We start from the raw sequence: 19,338 nt of genomic DNA, 5'->3' as shown, positions 1-19,338 counted from the left end.
CGGGTAAATGCACCTTTCCCCCTGCGAAAGCTGGATCAAGCCGAGAAAGAAAACAGACACAGGAAAATAAATTCGATTACGAACAAATTAGACTGTTATCTCACGTTAGCCTAGCGCAGCTAACAGTTTCAGATAGCCGTTAGCGAGTGGAGCCGCGCGCGCGCGCCCCCGCCCAGCGCGCGCCCCCGCGGCGACCTGTCAGTCACTCGGCAAACAGCCCGAAAGTTCTGCCCGGCCAACAGTTGGCCGCGGTCGGTGAGCGCCGAACCCTGGACCCGGTCGGGGTCCCGCCCCACACGGCGAGTGAGCGGAGCGGAACCGCCGCTTGTCCAGCCGCGGCGCTAAGCTAACGGTAGCCGACGCTAGCCGCCGCCGTCCCCCATTCATCCGCGCGCGTCGCGGGCTCCTGGACGGCGGTTTGCGCTGCTTCCCCCGGACGGTCGCGTCTCCCCCGGACGGTCGCGTCTCCCCCGGACAGTCGCGTCTCCCCCGGACGGTCGGTGTCTCCCGGAGGAGCCGACGCACGTCTCACGGTGCTCCAACCCGCTCCGGATTAATGCCCCTGAGCAAAGGTCCAACTGCGCTGTAGTCGGAGTTTTAAACTCCGCAACAAGCGACCAGCCAGGCCGGGTAGGTGAGCCTTTATCATACTAATGAATCCCGGATTTTAGAGCTAATTAAACCTCGGATAAACACCTTAAATGTACAGTTGGTGAAAATTCGCAGCGTCATTTAAGCGTTAAAGTTTTGGGGCAAGGTGTCACGTGACCAGCCGTCGGGAATTTTCATTGATAACAGAAGGCACCGATTACAAGAATGTACCGATAAGTTATGATTTTAAGCTGCTCGGCTATATATTTTGTATGTTTCATCGGTATATTATGTCCACCTTTAAGACTGGGAGAACTGGTATTACCAACCTGGAGTGAACTGTGTCAAGAAAGGAAACTGACAGGAGGCTTATTCGTGGTCTGTTGATTTATTGTGTGTGTGTGTGTGTGCGTGTGTGCGCGTGTGTTGGGCATACATTTGCTCAGCATGTCATGTGTGAGTATTTGTGCTGGTTGAACTGGCACAAAGCTGGGAGTTGTACCCTCACCAGTGGCTCCCCTCACTGGGAACAAAAGCCGTGTTGTGGGAGGATCATGTGACTGCGTGTTTCCACCCTTGTCATGTGACCAGAGTTCAGGGCAGAGTCCTGGAAGTGCTGAGTCGTTCTGCGAGGTTCCGAGCAGGCAGACGGAGCAGGGGATGGATGGATGTGGGACAGAAGGGTGGAAAAGGGAAGAGAACTTTGCGATTATTAACGTTTTTATTTTTGATAATTGTTACAAAAAAAAAAAGAACCAGCCTCGCTCTGGCATCCGCCTGATCTTTTTGGGTGGATGAACAGAAATGCAGCAGTTGAAGTGGATCAACTTTTGGACACCGAGGCAAGTTTGGACCTCCCTTTTTTTCCCCCAGTTTAGACGTTTTCCTCCCAGGGTAAAATAGGCTCCTGCAGTCAGGTATGATGGGTTTTTGCTGGTCAAAAACACTCTTTCTTCTTGTTGATGGCATCCAGCAGTTCCTGTCATACTTGCCAGCGGAACCTGCTGGAGAGCGTCACCGAGGCGTGCTGGTCTCGTGCACGCCCACAGCGGCTTCTTGGCTGCTCCGATGGTCCTGTGTTTTGTAAAAGGACGTTTATCTCTGTTGTCTCCGAACAGGGCTCTTTCTGCTCCTCACCAGAGGAGGCCGCCACAGGGAGGTCACCAGACTACAGCGCCACCTGTGATGGAGGCGCGGCAACTGCAGAGGGCCCCCGCTGCCCCCTCCAGGTGGGGGCCCGGGAGCTGGACCTGGAGCTTGGGGAGGTGGAGGCCGTGTGTGAGGCTGAGGAGCAGGAGGATGAGGCCAGCCTGAGGGAGCATGTGTAGGTGCAGGTACGGAGGCATTTCTACATTTATCCAATGTTTATCTCTGCATTTGGTGACTAGTTTATTGTCGATCAGCTTCGCGTGTTTGGGCCTTTCTCGGACGGGGATTCTGGGCGTGAGACGTGCACGAATCCCGTTTTAAGTCTAAGATCTATCACGAGGAGCGGGGGAGGTTACGTGACAGCAAAATAACTCAAAGCTGTGAATAGATTCTTGTTATTAAATCTTGTTTTACTACAGCCTATAGTGTGTATACCAGGATTTGTACATTTTTTTTGTCATTTATTATGCTGTTTCCTTCTGAGAATACAAGGATTGCACTATATACACCAGGTTTTTTTTAAACTGTTTAAATGTTAGTCCCTGTAAAGCATGTAAGGTAAATTATTCTCCACTCTTGGTCGTTAAAAGTTTAAACTTGCGCGTTTTAAACGTGCAGCGCGCGTTATATCAGCGGCGCTTTGTTGTGCGCAGACACCACGTCAGAGTGGGCGGGCCAAAAAAGGATTTCCTGTGTCGGCGGCGGAGGGATACCGACCGCGTCGAAGTTTCCTAGCAGCGGCCGTGGTGGCGGAGTGATACGTGCTTACAGCTTCCTATACAATTCAGTAGAAGTCAATGTGAAGCTGCAGTCAGAGTAAAACATGGCGACTTCGCAACATGAGGGGCACGCTAACCAGCTCGATCTACTCATTAGAGCCGGTAACGTATCTTATCTGTGTTTGTAGTGTTGATGTGGGACGCGCGGGCAGCAAGTGAGGCAGGTTTTTAACCTCCACCGCTGTGCTTGGATCCGCTTAGTAGCGCTGTGGAGCAATGGAGGGCAATCAGGAAGTGATCACCTTGGTAGCAGGCTGCATGGCGTTGCTACACGGTTTATTATGCCCGGTTTAAGAGGTGATTACGTTTAGCATGGCTTTCTAATCGCTGCAGGTGGTTTGCTGTGTGCACGAAGTGTCCTTTGCATGTTCGTGTCAAATTTCCCTTCCAATCTGTGGGCTGGAATAACGGTATGGAGCTCGGCTCTGCACAACCAGGAAGTGTAAAGATGTTGTCTTTCCTACGTCTTTGCCACGCTGTCTGAGTAGGAAGGACATGTGGGTTTATTTTTACTAGCATAAATCTGGCCCACGCGCCGGGCAGCAGCTCACCGATGGCAGTTTAATCCCGTCGCGGGAGTCCCGGGACACTTTTATTGCTGTCCGGTCGTGCTGACCTCTGCGGATTCCCCAAATGTGGGAATCTCGACAGCGTGATTGCTGGTAGTCGGGAACCGCGGTCGCCTTTAGGGGGGCTGGCCTGGGAGCTGGGGGGTAGCAGGAGTGGTTCCGGGAGGTTCCCGCGGTACTGCCGGGCTGCCCCTGAGCAAGGCACCGAACCCTGAAATGTTAATAGCGGTTTTGGTTGCGGAGGAGGGGGGGCTGTGACACCTCCCATTGAGGTCCCTTTGCTTGTGCATGTGTCCTTTGTGAGCGTGTTCCAACCAAGTCTTCCTGTTTACTTAGATAAGCACCGAATTTGCTCGTTGCCCACGTGGTTTGTATTCAAGGCAACGCCGAGCAGTTGCATTAATGTATGGCTGTGATGGCGTGAGCCTCTTGTATATGGCAAACCTCGACGTTTCTACCGTGATTTCATTTATCGCCGCACTCTTTTTCGAGTACTAGTTTAATAGCGTCCAAAGCTTTGCGCTGCATTGACCGGTGAAACTAAGTTTTGAGCGATTCCGTTACTTGTTAACGTTTAAACAGCGATCATTTGTATACTTTTTTTAAGGCGCTGGACAAGTTATTTGTATTTTTGCCCATTATCGATGGCGGAAGCATTGTGTATGTGAGGGGGCGGAGTCTGGTGTTGATCGACTCGATCATTTGTCCAATCGTGTCCGGGCGGCTCTGACGTCACCCGGCGTCCAATCAGGGTTAAGTGGGCGGGTCGCTACGTGACCGTCCAGCCAATAGGAAGCGTGGCGGCTTTTGAGTGACAAGAGGATTTGTGAGCTTCCTCGAAGAGAACTGGAGGGAAAGGACAACGACTGTAAACACGGAAGTTACCAGAGGCCGCACTACTTTCTGTCGGACTCGATTCTCCTCTTGGCGCCGTTATATTGAAATGCAGATTCATTGAAAAGGTTTTTTTTTTTCTGAATGCAAACTTCGAAAAACACAAATTTTGTTACTTTAAAAAAAAAGCGTTGGATATTTTTTTGCACATTTACAGAATGCCAAAGTTTTCATATAGTTATACAGAAAGACTCAGAGCACATCTTTATGACCTCACACCTCGTTGGGGTCACATTCCAGCTCTGTGATCTGCAGGGGCTCCGCAGTTCGTCTGCGTCCCGTGAATACATGAAACGGACTGATTGAGTCGACGGCCTAAAGATAGTTTCCCTGGCCGACGCTGGGCCTGTTGCCTCAGCGCGATAGCCAAACATGGTCAGGCCATTTTGTAACAACATCTCCCGTTTCCCACCATTGATTGACACCAGTAACAGGTGTTGTGGGCTCCCCCTCAGAGCGCACGTTGGGTCCTCATCTAACACTAGGCTGATAGCATTCAGATAAAAGGTGTGTTGCATGTGAATAAAGTGCAGGCATGTGTATAGAATATAAAATGCATCGTCCCTGGTGTGCGTGCGTACACATTTTTTTTGTTGGTTATGTTCTGATTATCCTAAACTTGATGTTCATTGCTTTTGTTTCAGTGGAGGCTTCTGTCCATGGCGCCAGTATCCACCGCTCTGATAAGACCTTTGAGGCCGCAGAGGCTCTACTACGTATGGATTCGCCCTCTAGCCTCAGAGAAGACCGCAGTCCAGGTAGAGGGAGAAGCATGTTTCCACTTTCACCACATTAAATAACAACTGTAAATTTCCTACTTTAAATGATCAATCATTTTTCTTTAATGACCCTGTCCAGAAGGTCTTGTTTCACCTTACGGTACGACGCCAGACTTTGTTCATGCCGCCCTGCGTCCTGACATGATTACGGACACGGAGGTGGAGATATCAACGGAGGAGTGCTGTGAGGAGGAAGAGGAGGAAATGGTCAGCCCCTCCGAAGAGCCCGAACCAGAACCTGACCACGAACACATCAGGAAGAGGAAAGGTAGAGCTGCTTTTGAAACATTTAATCGAGTCCATCTTCGGGTCATCATCCACAACGCAGAGAGATTTCCAGTTTGTCCACTAGCGCCACCCAGTGGCAGAGCCGAAACGTTAAAGCGACTGATCTGACTAAAGTTGCTTCTTTTCTTAAGCTGGGCGGAGGACAAAGAGTCACCAGTCATCGCTTTCTAATGGCTCAGTCGACCTCGGCATCAAGAAGAAACAGAGAGAAGGCAAAGGTAGTCCCATGATAAAGTTGCCTTCCAATATATTTGGATATAGAGTTGTTTGAACGAGTGAACTGTCGGTAAAAGACGTACATTTAGCGTCACGTTTGCTTGCTATTCAGCAGGGAGCACCACCTACCTGTGGGAGTTCCTGTTAGACCTCCTTCAGGACAAGAACACGTGCCCCCGGTACATCAAGTGGACCCAGAGGGAGAAGGGCATCTTCAAACTGGTGGATTCCAAGGCTGTTTCCAAGCTGTGGGGGAAACACAAAAACAAGCCCGATATGAACTACGAAACGATGGGACGAGCCCTCAGGTGAGGCGCCCAAACGCGCGTCCTTTTCTTTTCCTTGGGGTTCGTGTTGCAGCGCATCCTCCAACGCCGCCGATCCGTCCCTTTCAGGTATTATTACCAGCGCGGAATCCTCGCCAAGGTGGAAGGCCAGCGGCTGGTCTACCAGTTCAAAGAGATGCCCAAGAACATCGTGATCATTGACGAAGAAAAGGCCGACCTGCCGGCCTCGGACGACCTGAGGTCCTCTCAGACGGCGGCGTCGTACGAGCGCGTGCCGCCCTCCCCGGACATGCTGCTGCAGACCACAGAGCGGCCTGCTGCCAAGAGGCCCAATATCCTGCGGGGCGGGAGCAGGGCCAACGTGCTTCACGCTCCTGGCGTCAGTTCAGCGGTGACGGTCGGCGTTCCGAGGATAGTGACCGTGTCGGCCACGCCAGACGGGAGTCGGAGCCCGCAGTCTCAGGCGGCGGTCATCTCCAGCACCTCAGCCCCCAGGTTAGAGTCCAGCCGAGCGGCGCCGCTCGCTTTGCCCGGAACGCTTGTCTCACTGCCGCCTTGTTCCGTCTGACCCCTCGACTGTAGGACCGTGCGGGTGGCCATGCAGGTGCCTGTCGTCATGAGCACATCTCTCGGTCAGATCCCGACTGTTGCGGTTCAGCAGCCAGCAGGAACGACGGGGGCCTCTGGCCACGCCGCTCTGCTCAGCAACGCCTCGGCCATCAACGCCGCCGCCACTGGCAACGCCAACGCTCAGCAGAAGGTGTTTGAACTGTTGCTCTGAACATACCCTAAAATATTGAACTTAATTATGGTAGCGGCTTTGTGAGCAAAAGTATAATTATGGAGGTGACTGCGGTTATTTTGAGGTCTTCTTTTATTGCATTGTGGTGTTTTTTTGTTTATTAAAAGCGACCTTTGTTGTTTTTGGTTAGGGGCAGGTCGTGATCCAGACCATACCCACCATGGTCCCGGCCACAGCAGAGAACGGAGACAAGATCACCGTGCAGCTGGCCAAGATCATCACGATCCCAGCCCACCAGCTGGCCCAGTGTCAGCTGCAGACCTCCACGGGTACCAGTAAATCTAACATCAGGGCCTCCCCAGCTGGCATCGGCGTCCTCGGTAGCCCCGTGACCGTCCGCGCTCTCACGCCCGTCAACGTGTCTCCTGGGACACAGGTGATGAGGCTGAGCGTCCCCAACCAGAGCCAACAGCAGACTGTAGTGGCGTCGCAGCCCTCCAGCGCTCCAGGGGGGCTGCCGGCGTCCGCGGCCAGCCAGGCCGTGGTGGCCCAGCCTTGGTTATAAGCGGCGTCATTAATGGCTCCGAGCTGGTCATCGGAGGAGCGGCGGCCGACAAACTGAAGGCGTCGGGAGTTCACGTCCACGCCGTGCAAGTGCCAGTCCAACAGATCGGCTCCAAAACGCTCCAGAACATTCAGACGGAGCCCATAGATGCTGAGGTGGTTATCAAAGTAGAAGCGCCCGACACCATGAAGACGGAGGAGCCGGAGTATTGAGACCCTCCCTTCAGCCAGCATCCATCCTCCTCAAGGCTGCCTCAAGGATCAGCGTGTACATGTTTGTCAGAACCAGCAGTAGCCTGTAAGACTTTGATGACCCCTTAAGGGCATTTCTTTTTCTTTTTTTAAGCTCAGAACCTGTCCTGACGTCACCCGTGTTGCTGCCTCGGACTTCATTGAACTAAAGCAGCCGCTCAGAACCGCAACAAAACCTCTGGAACTTTACGCCACGACGGCTTTTTCACCCGCTGTTGGGAACTCAAAGGGACCAAGCTCGATCACTACAGTTTTTAACGTCCTGCCGTCACTCGCGCAGTTTGACTTCAAAACAAACACTACCGATGGGGGCGAAACGCCGCAATAACGAGAAAATCAACGGTTGCTTGTACGTAGACTCAATGTGTGTCGTGACTTTTTATGACATTTGCCTCAACAGAAGCCAGCAAAGTTTCTTTTCCTAATTTTAGCACTGTGCCGACCGAGTGAGCGGTGCTACGAGTCCTCAGAGACAAAGTGTATCTGCAAGAAGCTCTAAAAACCAATATCAGACAGAGTGTCGTCGCGTATGTACATATATAAATACCACCTGCTCCACCGTTTACGGGGTTAAACTAAAATCTACGGCTGTTATGTTAACTTCTTTATGTATCGTCTGAACAGTAAGAAAGTTTGTTCTCATGTTTTGATACCTTTTACCAAGCACAGTGTTACTGAACTAATACGCACGAGTTTCTCTATCGGGCTGTTAAACGGAGCGAGGCCACAGCCGTTAGCCAAGTGTGGAGAAAGGAATCCAAATGGATTTCATCAATTTCAAATAATTAATGGGTAAAAATCACATAAAATCAGACTAAGGCCGAATGGCTGTGAAACCACTGGATCCCGGTCGGCTCTGGGCCGACTGGGCCAGCTAACATTCTTAACCCTGTACTTTTGTTTCTAAAGAGGGAAGATGGAGACGACATTTTTGTTCAGACTGAACTGTTTGTATGTTCAACATTTGAAGTATATTCTATTTTGCTGTACTCTTGTTTCAAAGTGTATTTAGATTTTACTGAAATACAAAGACATTTCAAAACTGAAGGTTTTTTGGTGCTTTTATTTCACCCAGTTTACAAAAAAAAAATATCTTAACCAGCATAAAGACTATTTAACTCAAGTGTTGACTCTTCTGTGATGTCTTGATTATTAGCTAGACAACAAAAAAAACCCTTAAATATAACTGAAATGCATCCGTCTCCTCGTGTCTCCAACAACTGCAGCAGCTTTGGCCGGTCTGAGGTACGTAGAACAGATTTAAACGACCATAAACGGTAAGTGCACTTTCACCTCCCGCCCTCCCTCAACAAGTCGAGCGGTTGAGCCGCCACGATGTGCTTGACCAGGAGAACTCTTCACCGTTGGTGAGTTCGTGCTCGGCGTCCACGCCGTCGTTACGATTGTGACGCCGTTTTCATTCCTTAAAACTCAGGTCACAAACTAAGGAGAGATGGTCGGATGGATAGCTGAAGGACGGAAGCCTGTTGGGACCGATCTGCTCCTCGGTGGGAAGGTCCAAAAGGGCGTCCACCCTGAGCGTGTTCTGACTGTACCAGATGTAATCCAGGGTGGAGCGGCACTCCCCGGTGGGCCGGATCTTCCAGGTGGTGTACTCCGGCTCCGACAGGCCGTCCCGACTCAGTTTTTTGTAAGCGGACTCCAGGCCGAGAGGGGACGCCGAGAAATGGCGGTAAACGTCCTCGGTGGGGACGGCGTTGAAGTCGCCGCAGACGAGCAGGGGAACGTTGGGCGGGGGGGCGCCTGCGTGGCCGCCAGCGTGCTTCTGGATCAGACTGTGGATGTGACGCAGGAGGTCGGCGCCCTGTGCGCTGCGGAGCCACTCCCAGCCGGACCGGGCCTTCAGATGCGTCACGGCCACGCAGAGGCACCTCCCCGTGCTCTTGCACCGCAGCATCGTCGCCACGGCAACCTGCAGTGAGAAGGCCGCCCGTTACGGATGCTCGGGCCCAGCTGTCTACAAACGGCCCGCTTCGTGTTCCACCCACCTGATTGGTCGGAATCTTCATGGCAGAGAGTCGTATGTTGACGCTGTCCAGGAAGTCATAGCGCATGTGGTCAAAGAAGAGCGCGCACCCATCAGGGCCGTTGTTGCCCTCAACACCCAGACAGGGCGACCACGGCTTGGGGCAGAAGTTGCTGCTGTAGCCCAGACTGGCCAGAACCGGCTGGAGAGTGTCGTAGTAGTGGTCAACTTCCTGCAAACACAGGATATGAGGTCGGTGGCTGAGGATCTCCTCTAAGATGAGGTACTTCCTGCGGGACCAGCTCAGGGCCTCCGGAGGACACTGGACGAAGCTGTCCAGCCCCTCGCCCAAAGCTTCAATAGAGAGAGAGAGAGGGAGAGAGAGCTTCATCAGTACGGTCGCTAAACATGTCGTGATCATTTTAACTAGAAGCTGCTCGTGTCCGCGGAGCCCAGGTTTGGACATAAACACGCCAGAAACCTCAGAGGCCTCAGACACGCTGGTGTCCCGGGTCCTGTGAGCCGCCCGGAGGATGTGACCTTGAGGTCGAGTCTTAAACAGGCAGTCGAATTTTACGCCCTTAGCGAGCAGTAGCCCGTCTGATTGGTTGGTACACGAGCGACCAGAAACCAGACAAAAAGGTTCAGTTGGGCTGAGATCTTCCTTTAAAAACCATCTGGAGTGACGTTCCAACAGGTTATTATTACCTTGGGCCAGGATGTTCCACTGCATCACCCTAATGGGGGGGCCAGGGGTGTTTTCTCCATCACTGAGGGACGTGAAGGTCCTGTGGAAGCGAGGAGGTCCGTCTCCAAGGGCCTCTTCACACTGTCGTAGCAGCTCCAAATCCAGATCCAGGCCTGGAGGGAGGGGAGATCCGCTGCTGAGGGTCACGGAGCCGAACAGTCTGGTGGCTCCTCCGCCCATCGGACGCACTGATGTGGGGACAAAGATGAAGGTGGTGACCATCGTCCAGCTTTAACGGCAGACGCGATATAGCTTCATCTGACGAGTCGATCAGGAAGGAACAAGCTTTGGGGTAAAATCTGAAACGCTGACATTTCTAAAAGTCCTCCGGAAAAACAAACCTCCAGGATTTGAAGTTGCGTCACACAATCTTCACTAAAAAGACCCTTTTATTGATTTTAAAAGTGCCTCAACCATAAATGATTAGATTGGGATGGTTTCTGCAGTCTCATCAATCAGCTCTCTGTTCCCGTTGGGTCCCTGGAGCGCAGCAGAGGTTAGCAAAGGTTAGCATAAACCAGCATAAACCAGCATAGACCAGCATAGACCAGCATAAACCAGCATAGACCAGCCCAGAAGCTTCCGTTTGGAGCCACGACGACAAAACTCTCGTCTCAATTCAATCTTTGATCTTGTCTTCATGAGCCAACTCCAGGAAGAGAATGAGCAAAGTCACTTTAATAGAGGTTCAGTACTGACGTTCATCAGCTGGTTTTGTTTTGATCTTCACAAGCGCATCGACGTGTCTGACCGGCGGCGTGACGTGCATGACGACCACAAGACTGACCTACATGTGGCCGCGAGGAAACAACAGTGAAGACCTTTGTCACATGGTCACAGATAACGTCCTGGAAGTGGTGAAAAACAGAGATGAAGCAAACAGAGATGAAGCATGATGGTGATCATCATCAACATCATCATGATCATCATTATGATCATCACCAACATGATCATCACCATCATCATCATCATGATCATCACCATCATCATCATCATGATGATCACAACATCATCACCACAATCCATCATCATCATCATTGATCCACAATCATCATCAAACCCCATCATCATCATATCATCATCATCAACCACCATCATCATCATGAATCACCATCATCATCATGATCATCACCACCATCACCATCATCATCACCATCATCATGGCCATCATCATCACCACCATCATCATCATGATCAATCCATCCCATCATGATGATCACCATCATCACCACCATCACCATCATCACCACCATCATCATCATCATGATCACCACCATCATCACCACCATCATCATGATCACCATCATCATCACCATGATCATGATGATCATCACCATCATCACCACATCATCATCACCATCATGATGATCATCACCATCATCACCACCATCACCACCATCATCATCACCACCATCATCATCATCATCATCACCACCATCATCATCACCATCATCATCATCACCATTATCATCATCACCACCATCAGCATCATCATCATCATCACCACCATCATCATCACCATTATCATCATCATCACCACCATCATCATCATCACCACCATCATCATCACCATTATCATCATCACCATCATCACCACCATGATGATCATCACCATCATCATCACCACCATCATCATCACCATCATCATCACCACCATCATCATCACCACCATCACCATCATCATCACACACCATCATCACCATCATCATCATCACCATCATGATGTCATCACCATCATCATCACCATCATCATCATCACCATCATGATGATCATCACCATCATGATGATCATCACCACCATCATCACCAGCATCACCACACCATCATCACCATCAGCACCAGCATCACCATCATCACCATCATCATCATCACCATCACCATCATCATCAGCCCATCATCACCCCATCACCATCACCATCATCACCATCATCACCACCACATCATCACCATCATCACCATCATCACCATCATCATCATCACCATCATCACCATCATCACCATCATCATTGTCGTCATCACAGGACGTCGACCCGTCCAGGTAGGCAGGTGTGAGCGGGTTTGTGATCTGGGCTTTACCAGATTTTTCTTTCATTATTTTGGTTCTGAAGGAATAAATAATCAATGAAGAGTTTTTCTGTATTTATCCAGCATCTGTTACCAGGAGTGTAATGTTCCACCTGGAATGTTCCACCTGGAATGTTCCACCTGGAATGTTCCATGGGTGTGGTGACTTTAATTTCCTGTCAGTTTACAGCCATAAAATATTGATTATAGGAGCCTGAGGGGCCACGAAGAAACAGCTCAGTTATGTTTTACGGAAATAGAATGGAAACACACACACACACGCACACACACACACACACACCCTTGTACTTCTATTTTTGTGAGGACATTCATAAACAAAATGCAGTCCTCAGGTTAGAAGGTCTCACAAGCATTTAAACTGTCTTTTGAAGTCTTGAGACCAGAGAAAATGTCCCCATTTCCTCATGATGTCCTCACTTGGGTAGCAGAACGCTTATTTCTCAATATGCAGCAAGTACAAGAACACACACACACACACACACACACACACACAGAGTAGAAAAACGGTTCAGACATTCACGTTAACTCAACAAGTTTATCAATTTACACATTAAGACGGTCGGCGAACTGTAAAGTTTTCTCCTCTTACCCGAGGTCTCCATCCCTGGTTAACGTCTGCTCTCCTCGAGGTTGGACCTTAAACAATAGTGGCTGTCACCGTCAGCTGATTCAAGGCTTCCTGTTTAAAAGGTGCGAGTGGCAGATGTGCAGCTCTAATTGTGATACGCGCCGCACTCGGCTATAAAGCCTCGGAGAGAGAGAGAGAGAGGGGGGGGGAGGGAGAGGGGGGAGGGAGGGGGAGGGAGAGAGAGAGAGGGGGGGGGAGGGAGGGGAGGAGAGAGAGAGAGAGAGAGGGGGGGGGAGGGAGGGGGAGGGAGAGAGAGAGAGAGGGGGGGGGGGGGAGAGAGAGAGAGGGGGGGGGAGGGAGAGAGAGAGGGGGGGGGAGGGAGAGGGGGGAGGGAGGGGGAGGGAGAGAGAGAGAGAGAGGGGGGGGAGGGAGAGAGAGAGGGGGGAGGGGGGGGGAGCTATACATATGGAGCTTACAAGTCATGTGAACCAAAGGAAAAAAAACCTTCCCAGTCCAAACCCGTCTTTAACCATCCATCCTTTACTTCTCTGTCACCTGGGTGTGTGTGTGTGGTGTGTGTGTGTGTGTGTGTGTGTGTGTGTGTGTGTTCTTGATAAAGCTGTTAATGATTTCCAACACTGCTGCTATTGCAGCAACGGCCCGACACCAGCGGCGTGTGTAATGCGGTGACAACTTCCTGTCTAAATGTTGAAACCATCGCCATGGTTACGTCACTGCTCCCTGGCGTACATTTCCACAGCGAGCCGAATAGAACGAGCAGCTGCAGCGATCGGGATCGACGGCGATGATGATCTGAGGATCCAACAAAGATCTATTTTCATTCTCACGTCTGACGTCAGGGTGGCTCACAGGTGATCAGCTGCCCCAGGAGGGGTGGAGGGGTGGGGGGGTGGAGGGGTGCTGCCCCAGGAGGGGTGGAGGGGTGGAGGGGTGGAGGGGTGCGTCACAGCTGCAGCCGCGACACATTTGGCGCCCGCCACGCACCCGTGATGCACAGGCACGGCCCTGAGTCACTAGTGGATGATGTCACCTGTGTCACGCCAAGTGTGACCAGTTGCTACTTAAACGTTAATATTTGAGTAAAAAACCTGTGTTAGAACCTGTGTGACAGAAACTGTGACAGAACCTGTGATAGAACCTATGATAGAACCTATGTTAGAACCTATGTTAGAACCTATGATAGAACCTCTGTTAGAACCTATGTTAGAACCTGTGATAGAACCTATGATAGAACCTATGTTAGAACCTATGTTAGAACCTGTGATAGAACCTATGTTAGAACCTGTGATAGAACCTATGATAGAACCTATGTTAGAACCTGTGATAGAACCTATGATAGAACCTGTGTGGGACTGTTACATTGTGCCGCCCTGTGTGGACTCTAAAGATGGCATCAGCCAGTTCGAATGACACTTTGACCTCTGACCTTTAGAGGGCACTGAGGGAGCCTGTTGTTGCTGTAAATCTGGAGCGACACGCTTCTAACTCCAAATGTGAGTTTTCAGCTTCACTTCCCCTCACCAGTGTCACAGGTTCTCATGAGAATAATCCCAAACACGCACATTCACTGTATCTGAACTATTCCCGTCTGTCAGAGGCATATTCCATATTCCGAACCATCGGAGAACCTTTGCTGCCCTCGCTGGATCAGGCTGACCTACATACAGTGTTGAAAGCAAACGGAGGTTCAGCAGAGGTCAAACACATATTTGCTCAGGGAAATATTAACAAAGGACGAGGCCGACGGACAAACATTCCACGCTGAAACACGGAGTTCTTCGTTATTCCCGAAAGCACGTGGCGTTCCCAATGACCCACATCTCACTGTCGGAAGTTTTAGAACCTTAAATAAAAGCTGACCAACACCAGACTATTTCCCATAACGGAGGTGACATCGTGTGACTCAGCGTTCCGCCCACACGTGCACGTCAGAGTGCGTCACAACGTGGCGGATTTCGACAGAATCCACTTCCACACGGCACCATGTCGGAATCACTCACCTTCGTGGCTGAATCAGCTGGTTTTCCGCCTGTGGATCGGCTCTTTTCCCTGTCGGGCTGTAACAGCACAAGCGTCTCTTCTTCTCCAGAGGACAGTGGGTGGTCAGTGACCCTTCAAAGGTCACGGCAGGGGGGGCTCCACACCGCCACCTAGTGGCGGATCCAGCACAGTGAGAAACGTGTCAAATCCATCCATAAAAAAGCAAGAATTCAGTTATTTGTCTGCTTTATTTTTCTGCCAGAGTAACAATAATTGGATAAACCAAATAAGTGCTGTGTGTAAAGTATTGACATGTTTCTTGACATTTCCTAGTATAATTTATTGGACAGCAGCTCTAACAGAAATACAGGATAAAATGCCCCAGAGAGCAGAGACAGGCGTCAACAGAGGCCACTTTTTTAAGACACTGTTTTGTGCATTCAAAAATATCATTTTATTGAACTTTGACTAGAACGTACAATGTGCATCATCAGTAAAATCAGCAACTAAATGACAAAGATGTAAAATATAAGAGGAATCATCAATCAAGTAACATATGTAGTAAACAAACGCGCCTTCTTAATGTTCCGTGCATCATATCGACCTATTAAACAGTCGGTTTTGATCATCACGACCTTGTTGGCATCATTAACGTCGGCTTTTGTTGTAAAAGCAACGTTAATGATGCAACTCTTCCCTCACACTCCGGCAGACAGACACTGGGAACGCACTGGGATGGCTCCGCCTCCCAGTTGAGGGCTCAACGCCAGCACCTGCTGCTCCAAACGGGTGCTGAGGTTTTCCAGCTGCTCCCTCCTGGTTTCCAGACGCTTCCTGGTGATGTTCATGGCTGTCAGAAGATCACCGTCCCTGCGCTGATGGTCCCGCAGGACCGACACGTCCTCTCCCCAGCGTTCCCGTAAGCCGTCCAACACGTCCCGCACCTCCTGCCTGAGGAGACGCGTCTCCTCCTGGTATCTGTCTCCATCGTCCTCAGCTCGGCCCACGTCCTCCGTCATCGCTGTGACGCTCAGGCGGAACCTGCTGTTCTCCAGCCTGACCTGCTCCTCCTTCACCAGGCACTCATAAATGCTCATCTCTGCGCGTCTCAGCTCGGACATTTGGTTTCCAACCATCCCCATGTAGCGTCGCTGGACGTCCTCCAGCTGAGCCTTCAGCTCACTTCTGGGCTGGAGCAGAGAGCTGGTCTTCTCCTTTAGCTCCAGAAGCGTGCGCTCCAGCTCAGCTTCCCTCTTCTCTAACTCCTCTATCATTCTTTCCATCCCCCTGTGTCTCACCTCCTCCTCCATCCACATTGCTTCTGCCTCCTTTAGCCTCTTCTCCTCCTCCTCCGCCTGCCTCTGTTTTTCCTCGATGCCCTGGCAGATGCCTTCAGCATCTGCAGCGTGCTGTTCCACCTCCTCACGCTGCCTGGCCTCTTCTTCACCGTACTTGGCTCTGCGCTGCTCCAGGCGTCTCGCCAGCAGGTCCGCGTCCATGCTCCCAGGCCGCTGCTGCTTCTGAAGCGCCGCCTCCTCTTGCAGAAGCTCCTGGTATCTCCTCCTGGCGCTCCTGATATCAGAGGTCAGCTTGGCCACGTGCGCCTCCTGTTTCCTCCTCCCTGTGTCCAGTAGCTCCTCTAGCTGTTTTCTCTCCTCTTCAAAGTGGTGGATGGTCCTCCCGTGTGCCTCCACGCTGGTGCTCATCTCCTGGAGCTCCCTCTCGAGCGTGCGTTTGCCGAGCACGCCGGCCTGCCGGAGGGCCGCCATCTGCTCCTCCATCTCCCTCACCTCTTTCCTGTGGTGGCTGATGCAGGCGACACGTTGGTCCAGCTGCAGCGTGGACCTCTGCAGCAGCTGCACCACTCTGAAGCCCTCCGCCCTGGCTCGGCGCTCCTCCTCCTGCTGTTGCTTCAGCGTCTGATGAATCTGAGCCAGGGAGTCTCGATGACGCCCCCGCCATGCCTGGCCCTCCTCTATTTCGCTTTCCATCCTGCTTATTTCCTCGCTGAGGTGCTGGATCAAAGAGCTGGAGGTGACCTTCGACTCCTGCAGATCCTTCTCCAGCACCTCCTTCTTTTCCTTCAGATGTTGGTGCTTTTGAGTCTCACCTTCCAGCTGTTTCTCACACCTGGACCGAGACTCTGTCACCCTCTGCAGACTGCTCTCCAACGTGGCCGTTTGAGAGCTGAGTTCCCTTAAATGTTCCTGGGTCTCTTGCTTCTTTCCAAGAGCTCTGCCCAACTCCGTCCTCCTCCTCCGGACCTCTTCCATCCGCTGCTTGATCTCTTCCTCCACCTGCTGCACCTCTCTGTCCAGATGTTGCCGTGCCGCAGCGAGAGCCTCCCTCTCCACCTCCATCTGTTCCCGCAGCTGGATTTTGTCCCGCTCTGCTCTGACGGTGCCTCCTGCCAACACCTCCGTCTGCTCCCGGCTCTGCTCCAGCTGCGTCTGCAACCCTTTGTTCATGCTGAGCTGATCATTCAGAGCAGCAACCAGGGCTTCAAGTTCCGCCTCCACTCGCTCTTTCTCATGGTGCAGCGTTCCATTTTGCCTCACGAGCTCCTTTTGCCTCTCCTCGATGGCGTCTCGCCGCTGCGAGACGTCCACGAGATGCTTCTGTAGCCCATCTACCTCCGCAGCTCTGGATGCTCGACCTTCTGCGACATCAGCCGTTATTTCCCGTCTCGCGGCTTCTTTGGCGTCGTCGATGTGACGTGCCAACGTGCCGTTCGCTGTCTTCTCTGCTTCTAGACTCTCCTGAGCGGCACGCCGGTAACCTTCCAGCTCAGTAATGGCAGCTGTCATTCCTGACAGGTGAACGCTGGCTTCGGCTGAGAACGCCATCCCATCTTCTCTCAGCTCGTTGTCCAGTTCCCTTAAATGCTCCAAAGCGTCCGAGACAGCCGGGAACTCAGGGACCAGGCAGGAAGCCATTTCATCAGTCAGTTTTCTTTTGGTTTCTATGCTATTAAGTTGCACTGGATGGTTACTGTCACGGACACCCTGTGCGTAATGTCTCCATGGCAACAGCCCCCTCCCTCCTCGGAAGAGGAACCAGCTACGGCTCGTGGACCAGGACATAAAGCTAGCAAAGGTGCTAAACAGAAACAGGAGCATTAACCTCAAACCAACATCTATTTACTCATGCCGTTCAGCACATGTGAGCGTGCTCGGTGCCTGATGCTAAATAAACCAACACTAATAATCCAGAGTTAAGTTGACATTCCTGATAATATCTTGGCAGAAGCTCCCGAGATGTTTGCAGGGTAACTAATAGTTGTAGTGATGCAAACGTTTTTATTTCTGCCACAGTTAGGTTAATACTTACCTTAAATTCTGCAGAGCCACTTAGCTTAGCCTCCAACGATGACAGTTCATGCTAACAACACGGCCGGCGGTGACGCGCATGCTCGGGTTGCCAGATTTGAGGATTTCACGTTGAGGATTTTATCAGAGCGGATAAAAAGGTGAGACTTTTACGCGGGGAGCCTTTGCACATATGGTGCCGACATCGAGAGCAAGTGTGTGTTTACATGAAATCAATATGCGGGTTTTAGACAATAAAACATCCACGTCAAATCCAGTGGGCGGGGCTCAACGTGGGCCGCGTCTCAACGCTTAAGCCCCGCCCACATGGAGTCACCGGGCTGCAGCATCGGTGTTTCTCCCTTCTGGACGTTATGGAAGTTCAACCTTATTATTCTGATACAAATGACTGTCACCAAAGTATAAGTATAAAGTTTACACATACTGTAATAGGGTGTTAGAGATCAAACATGTCTATCAGTTACTGGGATCTCAGCCGATCAATATTCATCCCTACACTGGTCTTCAGCCTCTCGCCCTGTACTACAGACCTGTTTGTGAGAGTTGTGCACGTTTCCCCCAGTCTCCAGATAATATTTCGCCTAATTTAAACACGCGTTTGTTGATTTGTTTACCTGTTTGTTGTTTTTTCTAACTCTTCAGGTTTGGATTCACACAGTGATTTCTCGTCCCTCCAAACTGCTTCGAAGCACAACGATGTCCCGGATGCTGCGCTGCCCCCCCCGGAGAGCCGTGGTTAGAATGCAATTAGAAATTAGGATGCAAAGTTCTGGAGAAGCCCTCATCAGGCCAGTTTGGGATTCATGGAGGAAAAGGTGAGTTATTGAGTTCAAACGCAGCAAAATGACATTTATTATATACAAAACAGGGATTTGACGCCAACACTAAAGTACGCACTGTTACCTCAAATCCGAATTGAATATTTCAGATCACATTTGTGACTTAGATCTCGACCACACTGGCTTCTAGTCGGACACTGTTGCTGTCCAACCAGCTGTCAGCCTTGTAAAAGAGGACCCAAAGAGTCACTGACATATCTGGTGAGGAGTTCCTGCTGGCAGACCTGTTCTCCTCTGTGCCCAGGAGCCCCTGCAGTGGTGACCTGGCTGCCCCAGCTGGGGCAGGTGAGGCCGTGCGGGGGGTTTGTAAAGGAAGGCGCCAGTGCCTCGTGCACGAGGAGAGGCAGAATCCCTCCAGGAAGTTTGGACTCCATCCTGTTTCTGCACCACAACCACACGCTCGCCACGGAAAATGGGCAAACCAGGCGCATTGAACGTTCCTGGGAACGCATTTACAACACGCTTGGATTCTAAAGTGAAGCCCCGTTAGAGAATAAATTGCCCGTAACTGCTCGTTCTGATGAGCCGCAGTTTTTTGGGCTGTGTTTGAGCTTATTTAGCTTTAAGAGAGGAACCGGAGGTTTGTGATTGGTTGGAAATGATTCGTTTTAGGCTGTTTTACTACGGTATTTTACACCTCTGTCGTTCCTTTCCTCCTGTTGCCCGTGTTT

General features: G+C 51.2%; 3 protein-coding genes across 7 annotated transcripts; 1 reads left to right on the top strand and 2 right to left on the bottom strand.

The window, feature by feature from the left end:
- Positions 1 to 164: 164 nt before the first annotated feature.
- On the top strand, positions 165 to 8,157 carry LOC130527308 (ETS-related transcription factor Elf-2-like). Its single transcript, XM_057035678.1, is given in 11 exon segments — positions 165 to 630; positions 1,710 to 1,925; positions 2,394 to 2,621; positions 4,627 to 4,740; positions 4,841 to 5,029; positions 5,181 to 5,267; positions 5,378 to 5,573; positions 5,661 to 6,047; positions 6,135 to 6,312; positions 6,485 to 6,848; positions 6,851 to 8,157. Coding segments are annotated over 9 exon segments (1,794 nt in total). The 5' UTR covers positions 165 to 630; positions 1,710 to 1,925; positions 2,394 to 2,563; the 3' UTR covers positions 7,072 to 8,157.
- LOC130527329 (nocturnin-like) lies at positions 8,154 to 18,053 on the bottom strand. 5 transcript variants are annotated; one of them, XM_057035731.1, is made up of 5 exons: positions 17,830 to 18,053; positions 14,520 to 14,669; positions 9,806 to 10,033; positions 9,120 to 9,451; positions 8,154 to 9,043 (listed from the first exon to the last, which is right to left on the bottom strand). In XM_057035731.1, exons 3-5 carry the CDS (start codon positions 10,023 to 10,025, stop codon positions 8,528 to 8,530), a joined length of 1,068 nt encoding a protein of 355 aa, XP_056891711.1. In that variant the 5' UTR covers positions 10,026 to 10,033; positions 14,520 to 14,669; positions 17,830 to 18,053; the 3' UTR covers positions 8,154 to 8,527. The 5 variants fall into 5 exon arrangements, with proteins under 5 accessions (XP_056891711.1, XP_056891709.1, XP_056891713.1 ...); XM_057035729.1 differs by lacking the exons at positions 14,520 to 14,669; positions 17,830 to 18,053 and adding an exon at positions 12,520 to 12,679; XM_057035733.1 differs by lacking the exons at positions 14,520 to 14,669; positions 17,830 to 18,053 and adding an exon at positions 10,633 to 10,651.
- On the bottom strand, positions 14,729 to 17,834 carry LOC130527290 (golgin subfamily A member 6-like protein 6). The gene has a single exon (XM_057035627.1). The coding sequence runs from the start codon at positions 17,616 to 17,618 to the stop codon at positions 15,198 to 15,200; it is 2,421 nt and encodes an 806-aa protein (XP_056891607.1). The 5' UTR covers positions 17,619 to 17,834; the 3' UTR covers positions 14,729 to 15,197.
- Positions 18,054 to 19,338: the final 1,285 nt, after the last annotated feature.

The sequence above is a fragment of the Takifugu flavidus genome, chromosome 6 (genome assembly GCF_003711565.1).
Source record: "Takifugu flavidus isolate HTHZ2018 chromosome 6, ASM371156v2, whole genome shotgun sequence".
Lineage (NCBI taxonomy): Eukaryota > Metazoa > Chordata > Actinopteri > Tetraodontiformes > Tetraodontidae > Takifugu > Takifugu flavidus.
The sequence above is the reverse complement of the archived record's forward strand: the minus strand, read 5'-3'. Positions and strand labels throughout refer to the sequence as shown.